Here is a 22,555-nt window from a genome sequence, read left to right as displayed (position 1 = left end):
ATGGGGACTTCTGCGCTGACTACAAGGTCCTTGCAGCCGTCATCGTCCCGATGGAAGTGAGATGACTTCATGATGAACCGCGGCTGATCATCCCAGAGATACAGCACGCAGTCCGAGGGCGGCAGATGAGCGATCCCTGGACCATATCGCTATCAACGCCGAGAGGGCGCATCTACAATCATCGCAGACGTTCAACCCAGGGTCTTCATGCAGCAGAGAGTTACCATCTACTCTGGCGGCAGATGAGTGATCCCTGGACCATATCGCTACCAACGCAGATAGGGCAGCTCATCTATCACCGCAGACATTCAACCCGGGGGGTCCTCATGCAGCGGTTTCCCAACAGATCATGGAGATGATGGAGAGGCGCGTCGCACTGAAGAGGGCATCGCATGTTCAACAACCAGCCCGCAGAGAGGACCCGAGTCTTCGCGAGGTTCCAACGCAGACGACGCTTCAGAGAGGCCCTCCACTAACGTGATGTCTGAGAACAGATCTACGCTTCAGGAGGTCAACCAGCCTGCGCGAAGGACGACTCACCCATCCCCAGATGCGGCCTCGGACGATCAGCATTCGCGTGGGCACTCGCGAAGGACGTCTCACCCATACCCAGATGCGGACTCGGACGATCAACATTCGCGACAATTATTTGTCAACTAATAAGATCTTCGTCGGTGCACAGACTGAAGGTGTAATAAAGATCAAGAGGGGTACTCTTGTACGAATTCATCACCGGCACGGGTCTTCAGACTGAATCCAGGATGGGATTTCGCATGGATTGATATATCTACATTAGAAGACTCATGGCCATATAGAGATCTTCACTTCCGTACAGATCTGCAGATATTCTCACGGGCGGCGTGGTTCAGCAGCAGCCTTGCTAAGGCTAGGAAACTACATACTCATCACAGATTCCCTGAGTAGAATTTACAACAAAGTTCAGCATTAATTCTACAATTACGATGCTTCATTGAGATGGATGTATGCAGTCTACAGCTGATCATCTGTATAAAGGGCGACGGCATTATCTTCAGGACTGAAGTAACCGTCACAGCAGCCAGGAAAACAACCTACCTACCTACCGCGGCGAAATATTTCGCGCGTTTACCATTCAACCCTCGATACACGTGGTCACTCGTGTAACTCCGGAAGGCTACGGACAAGACCGAGAGGTGATCAGATATCAACGATGGCACTAGATTCTACAAGGACCTTTTTCCTGCTTCACCAGTGACGTCACAGCGCGGCAAGCCAAAGGAATCAAAATGCGTTATTTTGATTGGACCACGAGAGGCAACGCCCTGTGCAGAGGTCGGACGTAGTTCACAGGTCAAGAAATGGGTTACAAGTGACAACAACCTGTCAACGAGAGAGGAAGGCCTCAATTACAGTCCAGTTAGACGGGACCTGCGTGATTTGGCTGCCTTCACGACGTTTCATCATTGAAGATGATTCATCATACGAATTGCAGCAGCATACGTTGGACGGACTTTATATAGACTTCACAACGATGGCAGTCACAGAGTCGGACATCGCTTCATTTCCCTTACGGACACGGCAAGGGTTTCAAGATCGTAGGATATAGATACAAGTACTTGTATCTCAAGCACTACTCTCTCCGTTATTACTACGAAGTGGCAGAGTCTGTTGGTTCTTCTCACGTCAGCACAAGACATGACACGCAGAGGGAGTCTACCACTACACCCACTACAGGCCTTCGTGAATGCCAAACTGCACAATCCGGACCCCTTCGGACTCCTGGACAGATTAAATCCATATCTAATATGGTGGACGCACCTATTTAGCAGAGCCGGAGTACAAGACGCATCTCTATGTGGACGCATCTCTCCAAGATTGGGAAGCACACCTTGACAACGATGTGTCAGCTGGGATATGGACCAGAGCAGAGAAGATCTGCACTTCCACATGCTGGTAATGAAAGCAGTGATAAACGCCATACTCCACTGGACCAGCATTTTGAAGAATGCTCATCTGACGGTACATACAGTAACCTCCACAGTGGCGTTCTACATCCACAGAAGGATCAACAAAGTCAGCGAACCTTCTGGACATCTGCTTTCAACTGGTCAGCATAACAGTCAACCTGAATGTCCACATCAGAGCATGCCACATTCCAAGAGCCAAGAATGTGATAGCAGATGCACTATCCTGTCCAACGCAGCCAACAGTCTCAACAGACTGGATGCTACATCCAGAGATCTTCAAGCAGATCATACAAGAGATAGGAGCACCATTAATAGACCTCTTCACCACAAGGGTCAACTGATAACATTCGTCTCACCAATACCAGATCCACGGTCATGGGCAACGGACACGCTAAGCATCTCCTGGCAAGGACTAATCGCTTACACATTTCCACCACCAGCTCTAATACCGAGGGTGTTGCAGAAAATCAGTCAGACGAAGGACCTACAACTGATTTTGATCGTGCCTTACTGGCCAGCGAGAATATGGTTCCCCATTCTCATACAAGAACTAGGACTGCCTAAACTGCAACTACCAGAGTGGACGAATCTACTAGTACATCCTCACACAAAATAGGCGCAGAGGTGTTCCGGCTACACGTGTGGACTGTATCAAGGCATGCTTGAACAAGAGAGGATATTCCGCCAGGGCAGCGAAAGCAGTCACACTAGCTTTACGCAAGTCTACACGCAACTTGTACGACGACAAGTGGCGACGCTTCGAGACATACGCTTCAAGGACAGGCTTCACAGCCATGAAAGCGACACATCCTCAAGTGGCGAACTACCTTTGTCACCTAGACAAACGATGCTGTTAAAAGGGTCAACACTCTCAACATACCTAGCGGCATTGAGCTCAGTTATCGCCATGAGGACGAGTGCAACTGACGAAAATACCAGAGTTACTGGCCTTACTACGCCCTTTTAATTGGAGGACCAACAACAGAGATTTAAAGCTCCGGCGTGGGACCTCAACGTAGTTCTACGACATCTCACTAGTGATATCTACGAACCATTAGAGAGAACATCATTCGAGTTCTTGACGCAGAAGACGCTGTTCCTGATAACCTTAGCAACTGCAGCAAGGATGTCGGAAATACATGCTCTGGACTTCCAGAGAACACGATTTGATGAAAATCAAAACATCGTGCATATGGGACTGAGATGGAACTTCATAGCAAAGAATCAACTGCCAGGTCATCCAGACAGACAGTTCCACGTCCCAACACTATCATCAGTCCTTGGATCACAGGATACACAGGACCTATCCTTGTGCCCAGTGAGAGCATTGCAAGTCTACCTACAAAGATCCAGGTCCAGGAGACGGAAATTCAAGTGTCTTTTCGTCTCGATATCGACAGCGACACAGACGGAGGTCGTCCGCACTAAGATATCAAGCTGGATCAGAACTGTCATACTACGGACCTACAAAGCAGCAGGACTTGATCCTCCAAGAGCCTCCAACCCACATGAAGTTAGAGCTCTGGCGTCAACGCTCGCTCTACATGGGAATCGCTCTATCAGGACCATAATGGAGGGCTGCTTCTGGAAATGGGACATGGTGGTTGCCAACCACTACCTGAGGGACATTGCCACCGAGGACGGCTCTGGCATTCAACATTTCGGCCCACTTGTTGTAGCACAACAATTGACAGTCCCACAAAGGCGCTGAGACGGAGTCTTGCCCTTTTATCACATGACTTACAAAGCCTACATTCCGGAGAATTTTGCTTGAAGTCTAAATGCACGTCCAAGGACAGACTTGCATAAGTGATATGACCCAGTACTTGTAAGGATACTTGTACAGGAATGGGTCGCTTCTCCACTTGGTGCTTGCATCAAGAGATGGAGTCGCAAAATCCACATAAAATGTTAACAGAAGAAAGGACCAAAAGTTAACAATTGTGGTCCCCCCATCTAAAGGCAGCTGGAAAGACAGGGTCGCAGCAGCAGCAGAGATTAGCAGTAAAATACAGTGCCAACACAAAGTTCCCATAGGGGGGTATAGATGATGTAAATCACTACTTAAAATCCAAAGTAACTTGCCCGCCGCCAATCTGTCGGATTCTACAAGCAATAAGCATGAGTCAGGATAAGGAAAAATATGTAATTTTCTGAATAAAATTGATATTTTATACTTATCCTGACTCATGAGGTAAGCCCACCCAGCCTCCCCAGTAGACACTTTGGATTTCCCTGCAAATTCAAGTGTCGGGCTCATAATCAGGAGAGAGTGAAGCATGTGGGAACGGTGAGCCACAGTTTCCCGCCTAAACAGCTAAAGAGATAACTCTTGGGGGTAGTGATTTTACGTCTGTTTTTTATTGAAGGGAGCTTCAATAGGAGATACAAGTGTTCCACTAACATTCGCAAGAGGAAGGAGACAAACAATAAGCATGAGTCAGGATAAGTATAAAATATCAATTTTATTCAGAAAATTACATGCTTATACATGCAACATTGCATTCAGGAAGACAAAAGCACATGGGAATGCTAATATTTGTTGCAATTACCAGTGCAGAGTGTGGAAGAGGCAAAGCAAAGTGGAGTATACCATTTTACACACATTGATGTTCTTCACAAAACAGCCAAGACCTCATGCCAGACAGCAGGGTTTGACACTTAGGAAGGCACAATTCCGAACGACATTGTGTAGTATATAGCTGATGTGGTCTAGTTAAAAATCATGCCTGGTTTGACTGATCATGCAGATATTTAATGAACACTGTTTCAAATCACCATATTTGTAAATTTTCGTTTTTCGAAATTGTGCACAGCATAATCCATTATAATGAGCATTATAGAGACTGGTATTAAATTTATTTAAATGTAGACGACTATAAAATCTACCGGTACTCTTTAAGAAACGTTCTTCAGGAAAATGAAAAGTTTAGGTATTCATAATGGACAAAAGAAAACAATTATCACATAATTTTGTGTTTAATATACCATAGTTTGTTCTTCTAGTAATTGCACTTTAAACCTGCTGATAACAAAAATAACCTTGTTTTGTCTTCCAACAGTATGGTCTAGTTGACATAAGGTCAGGTCTAGTAAATTTTAAGACCCACTAACCCTCTGGCCTTGTTAACATCAAACCCTGTCACAGAGAGATCCGATACAGTTGCATTTTACTCTAATCAGATGGCCAACAAAGATTTCTCTACCAGATCTGAATATTTTGGATGACAAAAGCAACTCTCATCTGAACAAGCTGTGGTACTATAGCGACTATATAGTGGTACCAATATCCCTGCGCCATAGACTGTTGGGAGCTACGCACCAAGCATACAATAGACATGGCCAACTCATGGCAAAAAGAGCACAAAGAAGAAACTACTTTTTGTTAATTGATGCTCATATCAAGTGGCCATAGGTTTATCTCACAAAAACCTCAATAGCAAGGAAGACAATACAGATTTGAAAACAAAAAAACATATATTTTAGAATTTTGGCATGGGTTTTAACACACATTTACTGTACATGTTACCGTATCCCAATTGCGTAGAAGGATGCTCATGCTGTTGATCACTTGATTGTCTTGTCCAGAATCGATTATTTACAGACTGCCGCCATATAGCTGAAATATAGCTGAGTGCGGCATAAAACTAAATTTACTCACTCCCTCACTTATTAACTGTACAAGTGTATTCTTGAGAGGTATTTAGAAGTTGGTGAATATATAAAACAAGTATATGGATGGCAACTCCTTCTTAATCTTGCCCCTTCTTCATGGGATAGGGACAGGTGTAGAAAACATATTATACAGTACAACCAGAAATTATTGAGAATTTAAGATTGTAATTTTTTTTTTTTAAATTCACTCATTACTCACATATTTAATGTGAATATTTGCAGAACATAACTCCAGATTCAAAGACAGGTTAACAGTTGGTATTTTGTCAAGTCACCATGGGCAGCAATGCAGGCTTCAATGCGGCGGGGCATACTAATTACCAAAGAAGTTAGAAAGTCCATGCTGTTCCAATATCGTACCACCTCTTCTTTCATTTCAGCAATATTTGTCAGATGTTTGTTATTGACACTTTCCTTCAAAAGTCCCCAAACATTTTCTATTGGATTTAGGTCAGGGCTATAGCTTGGCCAATCTTATAATGTCATATTTTGGGTCCGAAACCAGGCCTGTGAATGCTTTGAACGATGTTTTGGGTTGTTGTCCTGCTGGAAAATCCATTACTTTCCATAGAACATGTGAATAGATTGAAGTAAATGTCCCTCGAGAATATCTGTGTACCGCTCACTGTTCATATTCCCTTCAAATACACAAAGGGGCGTTGCCCCTAACACAGATTGCCACCCCACACGTTAAATTTCGGACTGTGTTCTTTGGGCGCTGATACAAATGTTTTTTCACATTGTTTGGTCCAGAATTTCAGTGTATTAGGAAATAGCCACACAGAACTTTCATCTGAGAAAATCACATTGTCCCAGTTAAAATTTCTATGCTGTAAGCACCAGTTCAATCTTCGCTCCTTTTGTTCAGGTTTCATGATCGGTGATGGAATTCCTCAACTTTTCTGCCAACCCATTGCATGCAGCTCAGTTCTAATTGTCTCCTTACAGACAACCACAGGTCCTCTATCAATCATATCCAGCCTTAAGTTTTCTAAACTCCTTCGTTTGTTTTTAGAAACAACTTTCACTGACAGTCAATTTAATGGGCCTACCTGCGCCTCCTTGGTGTAAATGCCATATCCATTTGCAATATTTTTCAAAACATGATAAACAGTGGACAAAGGGATGCTTGTTGAAATCACTTTAGCTGATCTGATGTCCTTGTTATAATACTCTAAAATCAACTTCCTCTTCTCTTGCCGTTTTAACTGTTTCAGTAGCGAGGTATTATGTTTATGTTGCTATTTCCACGATTAATGTGGGCTTTTCTGCGTTTTTCTGCACAGTGGGAAAGTTTTCTTTGGTAGGCCTGCTGCTCCACTGACTGGCAACAGACTAAAGTACTATCGGAAATGCTAGAAAAATGCTTTTTGACTTATATCTAAAATTCAGAGGTTTTACAGTTACTTAAATAACAAATATCACTTCAAGAAACATTTACCTAATGTAGACCGAGGGAATAAATTTTGAGACATGCTCTAAAATGTGTTTTTACTGATGAAAATACCAAAAACTTAGAAAAATAAGGAGTAGTGGGACGTTATTTGATACAAACATTAATTGCCTGCGTTACGTCATCAGCATGCATGGTATCGACAGGTGAAATTGACACCTGAGCACACGCTCGGGCGAGGGGTCATCTCAATAGATGTTTTCTGCAAAATGTTGAACATGTGTACGTATAGTATACGTATCAGTTATGTAAGGGATCATGTGTATTTGTTTTGAAATAAACATACGAATTACTGTACATTGGAAAGAATCCTATTACTTGTGTTATCTTATCGATTGATTGTAGAAATGTGCAACGTTTTAATAAATGTTTTGCATGTCAACAGTATATTTCATTGCAAAAATATGGATGTAATTCGGTCTGTTTAATCTAGTTGTGAACATTGGCCAAAGATTTAACGAAGTCACTGGTGTAGCTTCTTTAGAATATATATATTTTTCTTCTCAAAGTTTTGTAGACCGCCCGTCTGAGCACTCCCTTGTCAAAGTTGTCAAGGATGGTTTTACGTCCTGGTTTTGCATTTGAGTCGGTCCCTGTCTTGTCTGATTTGTTTACAATATTGTAAACTTGTTGGTAAGACATACCAACAGCTCTACAAGTTCTGTATTAAACCCTTTCTAAACTAATGAACGGTTTACCTCTGTCTTTTTGAAGCAGAAAAAAACTATAAACCTTTGCAACAACAATCGACTGCAAATCGTTGGCCCTAGTGGAGGCTGTGATAAAGATGTGCATGCATGACGGGACACTTATTTATCAAGACTTAACATTTATATTAATATTTCTTCAATAAAGAAACGATAATTAAGTAAAGTAACACAAACATTCAACATTTATTTGTTTAGGAAAAACGTTAATTCATCTTTTTACACCACCTGTATTATTAGCATAAATGTAAAGACTATTTCAGATTTCTGTTGTTGAACTCTGAAAAAATCTTAAGTTGCTGTTTTGGTACCAAATTCTCTCCTGTAAACTGCCCTTTAAATGCATGGGAATGTTAAATCGATTGAAATAAAAATTAGGTAGACAATAGGCGAGTTGATATATTGACAACATAGTACATTTATCACCTTTATAAAGATATTAAGGCTCAAAAGCATTTTTCTAGCATTTCCGACAGTACTTTAGCATCTTGGCTACCAATGTTCATGATTGGCAAAACGAAACATACTAGAAGCTATCTACATCAGGAGATTAACCCCAGAGATTAATAGCGATCTAAGTGTATACCTCCCTAGTGCCTGGAAAATCACAAAAGCCGCACCACACTGGCCTCTACTAGTAGTCGCTTTAATTAGCTGTATATCACTCTGCTGTGTTCACATCTCCTTACCCCCATTATTTGTGTCAACTGGCTTAACTTTATCCCAATTATCATTGTTTTTATAACTTCTTTTTGATCTGTCCTCATTGATTGATTGCATGTATATACATATGTACATCTCTGGCGTCCTCTGAAATCATCCAGATAGCTAGGTGTCGTATTAACTGGATCAAACAAGCAAAACGTATTGATGATGCATATTGACGACACATTCTATACAGTACAATTACAATTTAGTTAATCCTATTCCAAATTAAAACGTGTTTTATACTGATTAGATGTTCTCACACCTGCCAAATCCTAGTTGGCAACTGAAGTGACACATGTCCCTAGTGTTTTGATGGGTAATTAACAAATTCACATCAAATGCCTGTTGGGAGAGATTAACAATGAATACACTTAGTCATGCGGTAAACATGTAATAGCCATCAAAGTGTCTTGTGGAAGTCACAATAACACAGGCTAGGGTGGGAGAACTGTTTATTTGCTGGTGACAAACTGATGACAAACTGACACCCTGTAACAAGGAATGAGATAATAAGAATACAGTTCATCTCACAATCTGACATATAAAAGCAACATTCTACATAATCATAAGTGATACAGACATCACTACTTTATATAAGCTTGACATATTGCGGTCGTTGAAGTTACACATGCAATATGGATATGGCATGACATGCATGATGTTATGTTCAATTAATTATACATTACAAATATATATAAACATATGTACCCTGTGATTCCCATGGGGTTGTCCGTATTCAAGATAATCTTGTATGAACCTGTTCATGATATAAAACATACCATGAGTTCTAATCTATTTACACATCTAAATATTTCATCTAAACTATTATCAATTCAGTAATAAACAATACAAATTACTGCCAGATAACCAAAACCACACATACAATCAGATATGGTATTTCTTATATACATAAACTCAACATACACACACACACAAAGTATATGTGACATGTTTAAACATAACATTAATCTGATATAGATATATTTACATGAAGTGATTTATACATTACAATGCCATAAAAAGAACATAATAGTAAATAACCCTTTTAGTTTCTGGTCCTGTGTCTCTCCAAGTGTCCAAGTGCAAGTTGTAAGTGCCAGTGACAAGAATGCATATGTGGAAAACAAAGGGTTTGAAAGTGGGACACCTAATTCAAAATTAGCCAATCATTAAAATACCTGGGCTTATACTTTGATTGCTAGTTGATCTACCCGACACTGCAGTGGACTTACCCAATGAAATTACTTAACAAAAGAAATGAGCTTTAATGATACTAGTTTACTTGCAACTGCGTAAATATCTTATGGAGCCTGAAATAAGAGATTTGATTATTCATATATCAGTGAAGATGACTGGTTCATATATCTGAAATTAATACAATAAATCGTTATTAATTACTGTATTGCCTGAAATATACAACTGACATTATTTTAAACATGTTAAAGTAAAACAACTAAATGATAAAACATAATCACTATGTACAGACTTAAACTCTACCACATACTTCCCCCCTCGGGACTAAATGATGTCCTCATCATTTGCCGGAGATCAGGTGGAGAAGGGTGTCTTGAGCAGAATCATTTGTGAGAGTCCCACTTAGCATCAATGATGTGAGGTACTCTGCCCTGGACTTCCAATCAGGTTTTGGTACAGCTGCTGACATCACATACTCATCACTGGTCATCCACTGTGGTCTACTCCTGGAGCAATTGGATCTCCTAGGACAAGGTACCGGTGGTGTTACCTATCTTTCTTGAGGTACACTAACATCTTGTGCTACAGGTTCTGAAGGTAAATCCAAAGCTTTGGGTGTTGCGTCCTCCTGTAGTGTCAGAGCTGTATCAGATTCACTGTTGGGATCATCAAGTACCGAAGTAGTTTCCACATCCTGATCTAGATCAGGAGCAACTTCCTCTGACTGGTCCTCTCCATCTTCGTCATCCACAGCAGCACTATCTATGTCTGCTTCTGCCTTAGCTGGCCAATCAACTACATCTGCAGCTGAAACTGATGGCTCGGATGAAGAATTGGGGACGAGTTCAAAGTCTTCATCTTCACTCTCTGTGGTACTTGGATTAATACTGGGCAATACTGTCTGTCTCATAGTAGGTTGTAGATGTGGACTGTACCTCCTTTTCCGTGGCTTGGGAACTGAAACAGATGTTTCTGGCCTAGGAAGAGAACCAATTGGCAATAACAGATTCCTATGCAGAGTTTTCTTCCTGCCATCTCCGTTTTCTAGTTCCACAACATATACTGGTATGGTAGGGTTTGGCTGGCTTGTGACAATGTAAATGTTATCTTCCCACTTGTCGGCTAGTTTGTGACGACCATCAAAGGCTACCACTTTAACAAGTACACGATCACCGACATCTAATACAGCTGCTCTAGCTCTCAAATCATAGAAGGACTTCTGCTGAGATTGAAACTGACTGGCTTGTCTAGTGGCTATCTCATAGGCATTGCCTTCAAATGACCTTCCTGTTCCTGGTATAGAACCGCACCGAGACCTTGGTTACTAGCATCAGTATGAAGTTCGAAAGGCTTGGAGAAATCAGCGTAACCAAGTACTGGTGGTGTTGATAATCTCATCTTTAATTCATTGAAAGCTCTGTCATGCAATTGTCCCCATGTCCAGTCCTGTTTGGCAAGCTTTTGGACTCTTAAAACTTAATAGCCTGCAAATCCCAGAAATTGTCGAACTTGTTCTGGTGTAGTTGGCATAAGCCAGTCACAAATTTTGGTAATCTTCTTAGGATCTGCTTCGATGCCATGTGCAGAAACGATGTACCCGACATATTTCACTTTCCTCTTGGAAAGTTTACTTTTTTGTGGGGGGAGCTTAACTCTTTCAACACCAGTCAACCAGAGGCATTTACTGCCATGACACCGAGTTCCCAGAGACTCTAAGGTCACAGATGAAGCCTATGTTTATGAAGGAAATTATAAGCTTGTAAAACGTTATTACTACTACATCTCATACACCATTTAAAAGATCAAATCCCACTGTTGATAAATATGAAGTTTATTTTTATAATATAATTCAAATAATACAACTACAACTTAAATAAATTTATTTTTTAATGAAAATGCAAGTTTACATTTATGATGTCCAGATAAGCCACGAAAGAAGCAAAAACGATGGCGATGTTTTTCCATTTGTGACATGTCATAACATGCCCTTGCCTTTTCCTTTCATATTTTCATTTTTACGTAATCAGAAAATTATTATAAAAAGATTTCTTAAATAATATGTATGGTCGCTTATTTCCCGATATCTGTGGCTTTCTGCTCGGTAACAGGACACAACAACGGAAAATACTTCGGTTTTCGATGCTTCGTATGAATAACATGCGAGGCAAATCGTTTGATGTCGGGTATCGTTCGAAAGCTCTGAACATCAACAATATCACTGTACCCTTGCCAAGAGTATTTTCACAGTTGTAAGAAGCGATTTTATTGGATAAAGATTGGTTTCTAATGATGCTTTTTCGCCACAGTCTGCTATAAGGGTCGTGATTGGTCAAAACCAGACATGTGACCTAAGGCAGCCAATCATATTACGGCCTCGTAAACGAAAACTTTTAGATTCAGACGAAAGTTTTGGGTAAAATAATGCTATCCTGAACATATTAAGCAAGAAATCGCTACATATACGTAAATTATGGGACTTATTGGCAGTGTAGGAAAGATAGCCCGTCCCAGCGTCCGAGACGGGTGAATTTTGTGGAGGACGGGTTAAAAAAAATATCTAGTCCGTCCTCATGTCGGGTCAATTTTAGCAAACCAGTGACATATATATAATGATTATAACCTTTTTGAATATTTACTGCCGAAGGTGTTTTATTTATATTTGGAGGACAGGCTAGATTTTGGCAGGACTGGTAAAAAAATTGACCTGCCAGTCCTGTGGACAGCTAGATTTTCTACATCTTTCCTACACTGTTATTGGACGTATCGTGCTAGGTTATGACCTGTGACAAAAATGCTTCATGTATATATTTTCGCATTAAACATCGTGTGTGAGCGTGAAGATTGAGGCGGCGAGAGCCGAGATGTCACTTGTCAGTGACTTGACTTGCATTACATGATCGCACAAAAAGATGGAAATAGTAATTTTATATGTACGTTTAACAACTTTTCTGAATGCTGTTGTTGATTTTATTCATTAGTTTAATCAATTTATTTAATAATTTCCTCGAAACATCGTTACTTTGCTCTTTGACAATATTATTGTGGACCCGCTGCCGAAGCATGTGTCCGAGAATCGTTGTTTTCAATAACATTGCGAAAAATAGTTTATAATTTTAATTCTGCCGATAATATATGATTAATTGAAATTTAATAAGTGTTTTCAGACATTGTGAAATGTGATGGATTTAATATAGGAATCATAAGTCAGGTAAGTTCCTCAAATTAGGTCTCATTTTGACGTGACTACTGCCTGACCGCTTAAGCGGCCTCCGGTGTCTGGGGACTCATAACGTTGCGGCCTGCGGTGTTGAATGGGTTAAGTCCACATTCCTGCAGCCGCTGGAAGACAAGTTTAAGCCTCTCGACATGTTCCTCATATGTCCTGGAGGAAATGATCGAGTTATCTATGTAGACGAGACATATATTCAAGTGCAAGCCTTCCAAACACTTCTCCATTAGTCGCTGACAGGTTGCTGGAGCATTAGACAAGCCAAAGGGCATCCGGTTGTACTCGAAAAACCCTAATGGACCTACTGTAAAGGCAGTTCTTTGCTTGTGATCTTTCCTCAAGTTCCACCTGATGGTAGCCACTCTTCATGTCAAGGACAGAAAAATAGGTCATACCGCCTAAACAGTCGAGCATTTCCTCAATCCTGGGCAGTGCATAAGAATCCTTAATGGTTCGATGATTCAATTGTGTAAAGTCAATGCACATCCTTAGCTGACCATTTTTCTTCTTAGCAAGGACTACATTGGTTGCCCATGGACTATGTGATGGTCGTATTACACCTGCAGATAGCAAATCCTGTAGATGACTTCTTACTTCATCAAACATAGCTGGTGGGATATGACGATGTCTCTGCTTAAAAGGGGTGATGTCATCAAGATTAATGCGATGCCGGACTTGTGTTGAGTGACCTAAGTCATGATCTGATTTAGAAAAGATGTCCTTGAATTTAAGTATGGTGTCTATTCCCTCAGCAATCTGATCACGTGTTAGGCCCTCCTTGTCCATCTCAATCTGATTTAGCAATAGGTCAGAGTCTACAGGGCGTCCAGGTGGTAAATCTTGAATTGTGACTGGTTGCAGCTCGCACAAAATAGCTCGAGTTGGAATGATAACAGCCTTGGTGGTGATATTTGAGATGTGCACTTCTATTGTATCTTGTCCTTGAGGATTGTATTTAACAATAGTAGGGGCAATGTCAAGATCCTGAGGTACTGCGAAACAACTGGTTGGTTGTAGCAGTGCACATACCTGAGGGTATGCCAATCCTTTATTGAGTTGACCCTTGATAACTGTGGTACTGTTACTAGGGATGACAACACTCTGATGTTCTGCACTCCTAATCAAGGCAAGTTTCCCATGGTTTCTCACTAATTCTTTCTCATGTAATACAATACTTGGGAATGCCAAGTACCAAGGGGTATGCAAATTGGCTTTCTGTAAAAACCTATCTCCATTTTGGTTTTTGCATACTTCAAGAAGATGTGATAACACATTTGTACCTAATAAGGCTGACACCCTACCATTGTATCTGGTATCAGATACCATAAGGAAAAGACAAGGCACAGGGTCCTCGTTAATGCCACCTCCTGAAGTCCTAACTGAGACCTCTATAAACCTGATATTGGAGTTGCTCACCTCCAGCACATTCAATATCTAATAATTCATCAAAAGACTCCAGTGCGATGTGAGAAAGATGTTTCTCATAAAAAGATTGAGAAAGTATTGATACAGTTGCTCCTGTGTCAAGAAGGGCTCGAACAGGAATGTCCTCAATGTAAACTTCGACTTCTTTTGAAGTTCCTACTAGTCCTTGTGGTGGTTGCCTGTGTACGGGGCGTTGACAAGTGCCTAATGGTAACCCCTTCCCACAGGCCCTGGCAAGTTTAAAGGTCGCCTCTGATGATCCAATAAAACACGACAACCATAAGCTAAATGGCCCGGGTACCCACATCTGTAGCAGATAGGTGTGCTTCCCTGAGGCTGTGTGCTTTTCCACTGTGATGAGGTGCATTTACCTGAAGGTTGAGACTGCTGTGAGCTTGGGTACTGATACCGAGGTGCAGCTGCACCTTGTTGGACATCCTGTGACTGTTCTTCACTCCAAGAAGCATGTTGTCCAAACTGTTAACCGTGTCCACGTCTGGGATTTCTGCCTCTTCCTCTCAATGAATAACTCTGGGGCTGCCTGTCTTCATAGCCCTCTATAGTGGGTGGTATAAATGACTGACTCTGGTATACATGAGCGGACATCTCTGTCTGTTGTTCCTTAATCTTTGAAATATCTGCTTTCAAATCCTTCATCATGCCCTTTAGTTCCAGAAAGTCTTGATCTTTCGCAGTTTCAACAGTTGAGGCCATCTTCAGTGTTGCCGACTTGGGTTTGCTCTTGGATGTGTCTTGTTTCCCGTGGTGCAGATCAAATTCCAGTTCTCGAAGGCATAGTCTTAAGTCATCAAAATTGGATATGGCATCATATTTGTATCCAGCTAGACTCTTAAGAGACGAGTGTAAACCATCCCAAAGTCGTGACCTCAGCATCTCATCCTGTTCCTCTCTTGAGATTTGCTTCAGTTCAGTAAGCTGGAACAATAACCTCTCCAACCTACAACTCGATGCTGCCACATCCTCATCATCCCGCTGACTGGTACTGTAGAACTCGGATAGCAAGGATGAACTACTACGTAGTGTTCCAAAGGCGCTCCTTAGTTTTGACAACAAGTCAGCTATAGTTGCTTTGAGACCTCACTTCATAGAAACTAAGGCTGCTTCTCCTTTAAAGGATTTACGAATGGCTTGCAATACTACATCTGGGCTGTATGTATTACTCTCTAGCAGGCAATCCACCTCATATCTCCAAAGGTCATACTCTGTGTCCTTTCCATGTTCTCCACTGAAGAAAGGCAGCCTGGGGAAATGCTGGTATGACACTGATGTCGGATTACTGTGGCTTGTGGGCGGTGGTGATGTATCGCCTGGGTCTTCCATCTTGATAGAAGTGCCTTCTTGCTGCGACATTCCATGTATCCAAGCCTTTAAATCCTCTGGAGTATCATCTTTAGGATGCATCCCCATTTTTCTAAACAATCGAACCATGTTACCCAAGTCCTCTTTACTGAGTTCGATATTGGTTAGAGTAAGTGAAGCCAAAGAAAAACGTGTTTCTAAAAACACAAACCCGAAGGCGAAAAAGAGAAAGGAGATAGTGCAATGTGGCGCCAGCGCTGTTGTAATGTTTGTGACTAAATGACTGTATGGTTGACTATTGAAAAGTCAAATGCACGAGGACAAGAGTAGAGTTATGAAGGAGGCACTAACAGCTGAAAACGAAATGAATGACAACAAAGCAGTCGTGATATACAAACTGAAGCAGCAGGTTCATCTGAGTTCATCACCTGGAAAGAATATGAAAATGTGACAACCAAATTTGTACGAAAGTTCGGTGGAAGATAAGGTTCAATCACGAATCATCAATGAGAGATGAAAACAAACCAATGTTGATTTGCAGTAACGCCGACGACAACACAAGTAGGACACTACTGAATCCACCCGCTTTACCCTGGGGTGCATGGGTATGTGCAATGTGCCGTGAGTGCTGGGTGATGGAACATAGTAAGTCAGTCACACAGTCAATATGAGTTTATTGATAACCTGATTTGGGTATAATTAATGCATAACGCCTAAGAGTAATGCCTACACACTTTATTGATTAAGCAAAGGTTTAAATTCTATTGAAGCTTCATAAAACACAAAGCACACCACTCACACACATCACAATGAAATACCATGCAGCACTAACTGGTGTCTATCAGGGTACATGTGGTCATCACTAATAAATAAACAAGTTCAGCTGACCTTCAGTAAACGACTCAACTAAATAATGGCATAAATAAACCAGAGTTGAAAATACAGAATAATTGTTACAACAGGAATAACACTGCAGTGTAAAGTCAGTTACTAAGTAGGACAGGGAAAACTATTTGAAATTTCACAGAATATTGGATGCATCAACTGAAATGAGATACCTGAATATATGCCGGCAATGGAATACATGCTTGTGTGATGAGGCAAATATACAGCAATTGCTTCTAAGCTAGCTTTGAAATCAGTCAATGATTGAATCAAGTTGATCATATTGTTCAGTTTATAGTTACCACGTATTGACGTGCATATTCAGTCTCTCACTGGATCACTTGGATTGTCAGTTGATCACTGGGCTTGTCACTCACTCCAACATCAGTCTTCAACAGCTCCTCACTGGGGGGCTCCATTGTAATAGCCATCAAAGTGTCTTGTGGAAGTCGCGGTAACACAGGCTAAGGTGTGAGAACTGTTTATTTGCTGGTGACTAACAGATGACAAACTGACACCCTGTAACAAGGAATGAGATAATAAGAGTACAGTTCATCTCACAATCTGACATATAAAAGCAACAATTCTACATAATCATAAGTGATACAGACATCACTACTTTAAATAAGCTTGACATATTGCGGTCGTTGAAGTTACACATGCAATATGGATATGGCATGACATGCATGATGTTATGTTCAATTAATTATACATTACAAATATATATAAACATATGTACCCTGTGAATCCCATGGGGGTGGTGTTGTCCATATTCAAGATAATCTTGTATGAACCTGTCCATGATATAAAACATACCATGAGTTCTGATCTATTTACACATCTAAATATTTCATCTAAACTATTATCAATTCAGTAATAAACAATACAAATTACTGCCAGATAACCAAAACCACACATACAATCAGATATGGTATTTCTTATATACATAAACTCAACATACACACACACACAAAGTGTATGGGACATGTTTAAACATAACATTAATCTGATATAGATATATTTACATGAAGTGATTTATACATTACAATGGCATAAAAAGAACATGATAGTAACTAACCCTTTTAGTTTCTGGTCCTGTGTCTCTCCAAGTGTCCAAGTGCAAGTTGTAAGTGCCAGTGACAAGAATGCATATGTGGAAAACAAAGGGTTTGAAAGTGGGACACCTAATTCAAAATTAGCCAATCATTAAAATACCTGGGCTTATACTTTGATTGCTAGTTGATCTACCCTACACTGCAGTGGACTTACCCAATGAAATTACTTAACAAAAGAAATGAGCTTTAATGATACTAGTTTACTTGCAACTGCTTAAATATCTTATGGAGCCTGAAATAAGAGATTTGATTATTCATATATCAGTGAAGATGACTGGTTCATATATCTGAAATTAATACAATAAATAGTTATTAATTACTGTATTGCCTGAAATATACAACTGACATTATTTTAAACATGTTAAAGTAAAACAGCTAAATGATAAAACATAATCACTATGTACAGACTTAAACTCTACCACAAACATACAAATGCACATGCACACAGATCTTTCCATCCAGATAACAGAATCATTTATCAATGGAAATCTATAGGGAATGGTTTGAAAATTCTCCGTCCGGGTAATATGTTTTCTACACCTGTCCCTATCACCTGAAGAAGGGGGCAAGAAGTAGCCCAGAAACGTCCTGTTATACAATAAAGAAGAGGTTACCATCCATATACTTGTTTTATATGTACATGTGGACTAGCAGCAGTGGTCATGTAGTGACAAGAACAAGATAGTGAGTGCCTTAAGTGCCCACCATTAGTGTCAAGGTCCTGCCTACTGCCTAAAGGAAAGTACAGATAACTCATTTAGAAATCCGGGTTTTACATCAACTTTGTTTCTGATAGTAAGTTTCTTAGAATTTATGTGTGTGGAAATATTTGTCAATATCTTTTTTGCCAACTGCAGTTTACAGTCAAAAGATTAAATTGTTTATGTATGTAGTAGAGTTATAAATATTTATAGTACATTTTTTGAAAAAAATGTTACTTTAGCCATGACTCGAATGAAAAGGTTTTTGTATTTCAAATAATTATTGAGTCAAATATGTAGGAATTTAACATTATGTAAAACCCACTTGGTTGTTGTGTAACCATAACACAACAACACACTATGCTTGTTTGTCTCCATTATATTGCATCACCATTCAACCTTATTGCTGAATTTGTGCAATTTCTGATCCATCCAAATTGAAGTGTACAGACACTAGCAGTACGCCAGAAACTTATAGTTATACTTTTCTGAATAACCAGCGAAGACTTTTGTGTTTTCAGTTAACCTTGAAGATTTTGCCAAAGCCTTCTGTAACATTACAAGAGAAGTTATGAAGGAAAGCAGAGTACCTGAAATCCATCTGATCGAGAAAAATCCAATGGTTATTGCCAAACTCAAGGGAGTGTTTGATTCCCATCTGACCCTGGAATCAGGAGAGGATACCATGGACATAGAGGTGGCTGGAGCTACAGGAGGCGAGGAGTGTTCAATCTGCAAGGACTCCTGCAACGATCCCAAAACCCTGAAGTGTGGGCACAGGTTCTGCAGTGAATGTATCGATCACTACTTCAACAATTACAAGCCTGTGTGTCCAAATTGTGGTGCCATTCATGGACCAGTGTCAGGGAACATGCCAGAAGGCAAAATGTCTGTGACTGTGAATGCTTTCAATCATCTCCTGGGACATCCACATGATGGAACCATTACTATCAGATACAACATACCAGGTGGAATTCAAAAAGTAAGTAACATACATATTTCATTCAAATGGTGAATGCATTTCTGCTGATAGCTCAACAACATGTTTTTTTTCTTTTGTCATTTTTAGTTTGACAGGTTCAACTCTGTAATGAAATAGAAAGTTAGAATGTATGATTGACCTGCCAGAGTATGTTCATCATAACACAATCCTAAATGAAAATGCCCAGAAGCCCAATCTTATCCGTCCCCATTACCGGGACACATGTATGCATATGTCAAAGAAATTTGGTGTAAGCTGGGTTAATATTGATATAATATCAAACTGTTATGAAATGATGCTGTGTGCAGTTTTCTACACTCTATAGAATTGGAAGGATCTTCTCAATTTTTCAGTTTTTATAGCAACCAACAATGCAAGGGTAGTAGTGTACATTCAGAAACTAGGTGGGACCAAGTCCCCATCCCTGTAGATAGAAACATCTTGATTTCTTGCCTTGGCAGACTCATACAACTGCTGGATGGAAATTATTTAGGGACACTTCGCTTAAAAGCCCTGAAATTGCATCTGGGTGGCAGCTACAGACCTTCATCATTATCAGCAGAAGAGATGCTGCTGCTGCATGGCTGCTGATATCTTAGCTCTTAGTTATAAACAGGTTCAAAACTCTCTTCCCAATCTCGCTTACCAGTAGAGTTCACATAATACCTTCACCCAGTTGTTCTTACGAGACTATTTCCAAGGTGTTAACGTTTACTCACAAGGTCCCTTGTTGCTCCCGGGACGATTATTAGATCCTTGGGTTTGTTCCTGTCCCCAAGAATAGAAGTGGAGGAGCATGATAGGATGTGGAAGAATGAGCTTCATTGGCAAGGACCCTTTCAGCAGCTAGTTAAGAGGTGGGACTAGAGTTGCTCGTGATGGGCAGGGACCTTTTAAGCAACAAGCTAAAAGTATTCATTAAGTTTTGAAAACATCACGTTACAAGAAGCTTCACATCCTGACTGACTGACTGACTGAGTTTGGTTTTACGCCGCTTTTAGCAATATTCCAGCAACATCACGGCGGGGGACACCAGAAATGGGCTTCACACATTGTGCCCATGTGGGGATTCAACCCGGTCTTCGGCGTGACGAGCCAACGCTTTAACCATTAGGCTACCCCACCGCCCCTTCACATCCTGAAGTGACATCACAAACAGAATGGCATGTCTCAGGGCTTGAAGTGGGTATGCTAGAAAATATTGTACTCTTTCCTTGGTGAAAAACAGTTAAGTGCAAACTTTTCAGGTCACTCAGGTCAGGTCACTGTACATTCTTATCCAGCATATCCACAAACACACCACACATTAGTTTAACATGCTAATACTTTTATGATTTAGTCAAGAGTCATGATGACTCCTAGATTGGAATGCCTTTGGAGAACCCTTGATTTAGTAATCAGAGATGAATGTTTTTGCTTGCCCATATTCTCTATTTGTAAATGATTCCCAAGAAAGAACAAATGGAAATTTAAAATATCCCCAGGTAATGATGAGTGCTGCTCTTATAACATTTGTAAGTCTGGGAGGGCAGCTTTAGTTTTGACTGTCCTGTGACCTTCACTTCCTTTATCCTAATTGTATCCTTGATTTTATAGTCTGTATTATGGACATACATTTCCTGTGAAACCTACATGATTGTAGAGATGACATTTTAATGAAACTTTATTAGCAATGATGTTCAACTGGCGTTTTTCAACATGCCATTTGATAATGTTGTGGAAACTTGATATGTTACTGGTCAAATCTTAAACTTTTTGATATCATGCATATGAATGTATAACCAATTGCTGTGCTTCGAATAGCTACATTGTGCTTTTTCAGGAAGAACACCCGAACCCAGGCAAACCATACATGGGGGCTTATTGGACTGCCTATCTTCCAGATTCATGGGAAGGGAAAAAAGTTCTTCGCCTGTTGATAGTGGCATTTGACAGACGATTGACATTTACTGTTGGCAGATCTGTCACAACTGGTGCTGAGAATAAAGTTACATGGAATGATATCCACCACAAAACTTCATATTTTGGAAAGTAAGTACTGACTGGTACAGTTCTGCAGTTACTCTTTAGCTTAATAACAAGAAAAGTAGACTTTAAATTTGTATTTATGTATACCCTGAGAAAGTAACATTCTATCATGACGTCAAACAATGCTTTGTTCAGACTGGTTCAGAAGAGGTAAGACTTTCCTTATTGATGCCTCATTTAAAATAGGCACATTTACACAAAGTCTTTGGATTCATTTGACAACTTATTTTTGAAAAAGTATGTAAAGTATGTGTTTTGAACCATTATCTTTAACTGTCCAGGACTATGAATATTTCAATCCCGAACATCAGTAATATTTATGACATGTGTAACTACTTGTGACCCCTTTTTTCAGAATGTTTAAAGATAGGAGACCTTTGTACTTAGGCGTAATTACACGTTCCAAGAGAGCATAATTTACAAAACAGAGATAAAGTAATGGAATGGCAATATGTCTGTTGTGTTTTGAAGTTAGGTTTAGTCCAGAGTATGTACCGTTTATATCAAAATGTTGAAACCTTGCACTGAAGCAAACAATTCCAAATAAAAATACAAGATAAAATGATACTTTGTTGAGGTCATATTCATGGAAAGTTGTGTTGTTTAATTGGAAAGTATGTGAATATTTCGCTGTGAACAAAGATCACTCACATTAACTCACAAAAAAAAGAAAATATAAACAAACAAAAAAAGATTATATGTAAAAAGCAAATTCACTTCAGCAGTTAAATCTGTAAGTATTTGGGTTAACAAGTTGAACTCTTCACAAAGATACCTTCACTGTTGAGTGTCACTTTCATTTCTCTGTTTTGTAGTTTTGGCTACCCTGACCCTGGTTACTTGAAGAGAGTCCAGGAGGAGCTTGCTGCTAAAGGGGTGACTGAAGCAGACATTGACTGGAGCACACCAGTGTGAGGGTTCTATATACCCTTCACAATGATATTTCTGATACCTTTCAGCATGTTTTCAGTACGGAAAGTCAGTTTAACTGCTATGATGTTGCAAGAGTGTTGCCAAAAGCAGCATATATCATATCTTTGTTATTCATAATTCACTCATTCATTTATATGTTTTAGGGCAATTACTACTTTTGACCTAATTCATTCAGCTGCATATTATCTTGTACTACCTTTCAGTTTCATTACTTTATACTATTGATATTACTTGCATAAAAACCTGTACAGATG

At 40.1% G+C, this 22,555-nt stretch overlaps 1 protein-coding gene across 1 annotated transcript in view; it reads left to right on the top strand.

Moving 5' to 3' along the window:
- Positions 1-22,555, top strand: part of LOC124278256 — a 127,486-nt gene extending 104,931 nt beyond the window's left edge. Inside the window, exon 8 of the mRNA XM_046713973.1 lies at positions 22,184-22,555. Coding sequence (XP_046569929.1) covers positions 22,184-22,283 — 100 coding nt within the window. The 3' untranslated portion in view covers positions 22,284-22,555. The remainder of the gene's footprint in view (positions 1-22,183) is intronic.

The sequence above is a fragment of the Haliotis rubra genome, unplaced genomic scaffold (genome assembly GCF_003918875.1).
Source record: "Haliotis rubra isolate DU_JTF1 unplaced genomic scaffold, ASM391887v1 Scf234, whole genome shotgun sequence".
NCBI lineage: Eukaryota > Metazoa > Mollusca > Gastropoda > Lepetellida > Haliotidae > Haliotis > Haliotis rubra.
Note: the sequence above shows the minus strand (reverse complement) of the source record. Positions and strands in the feature narration are given on the sequence as shown.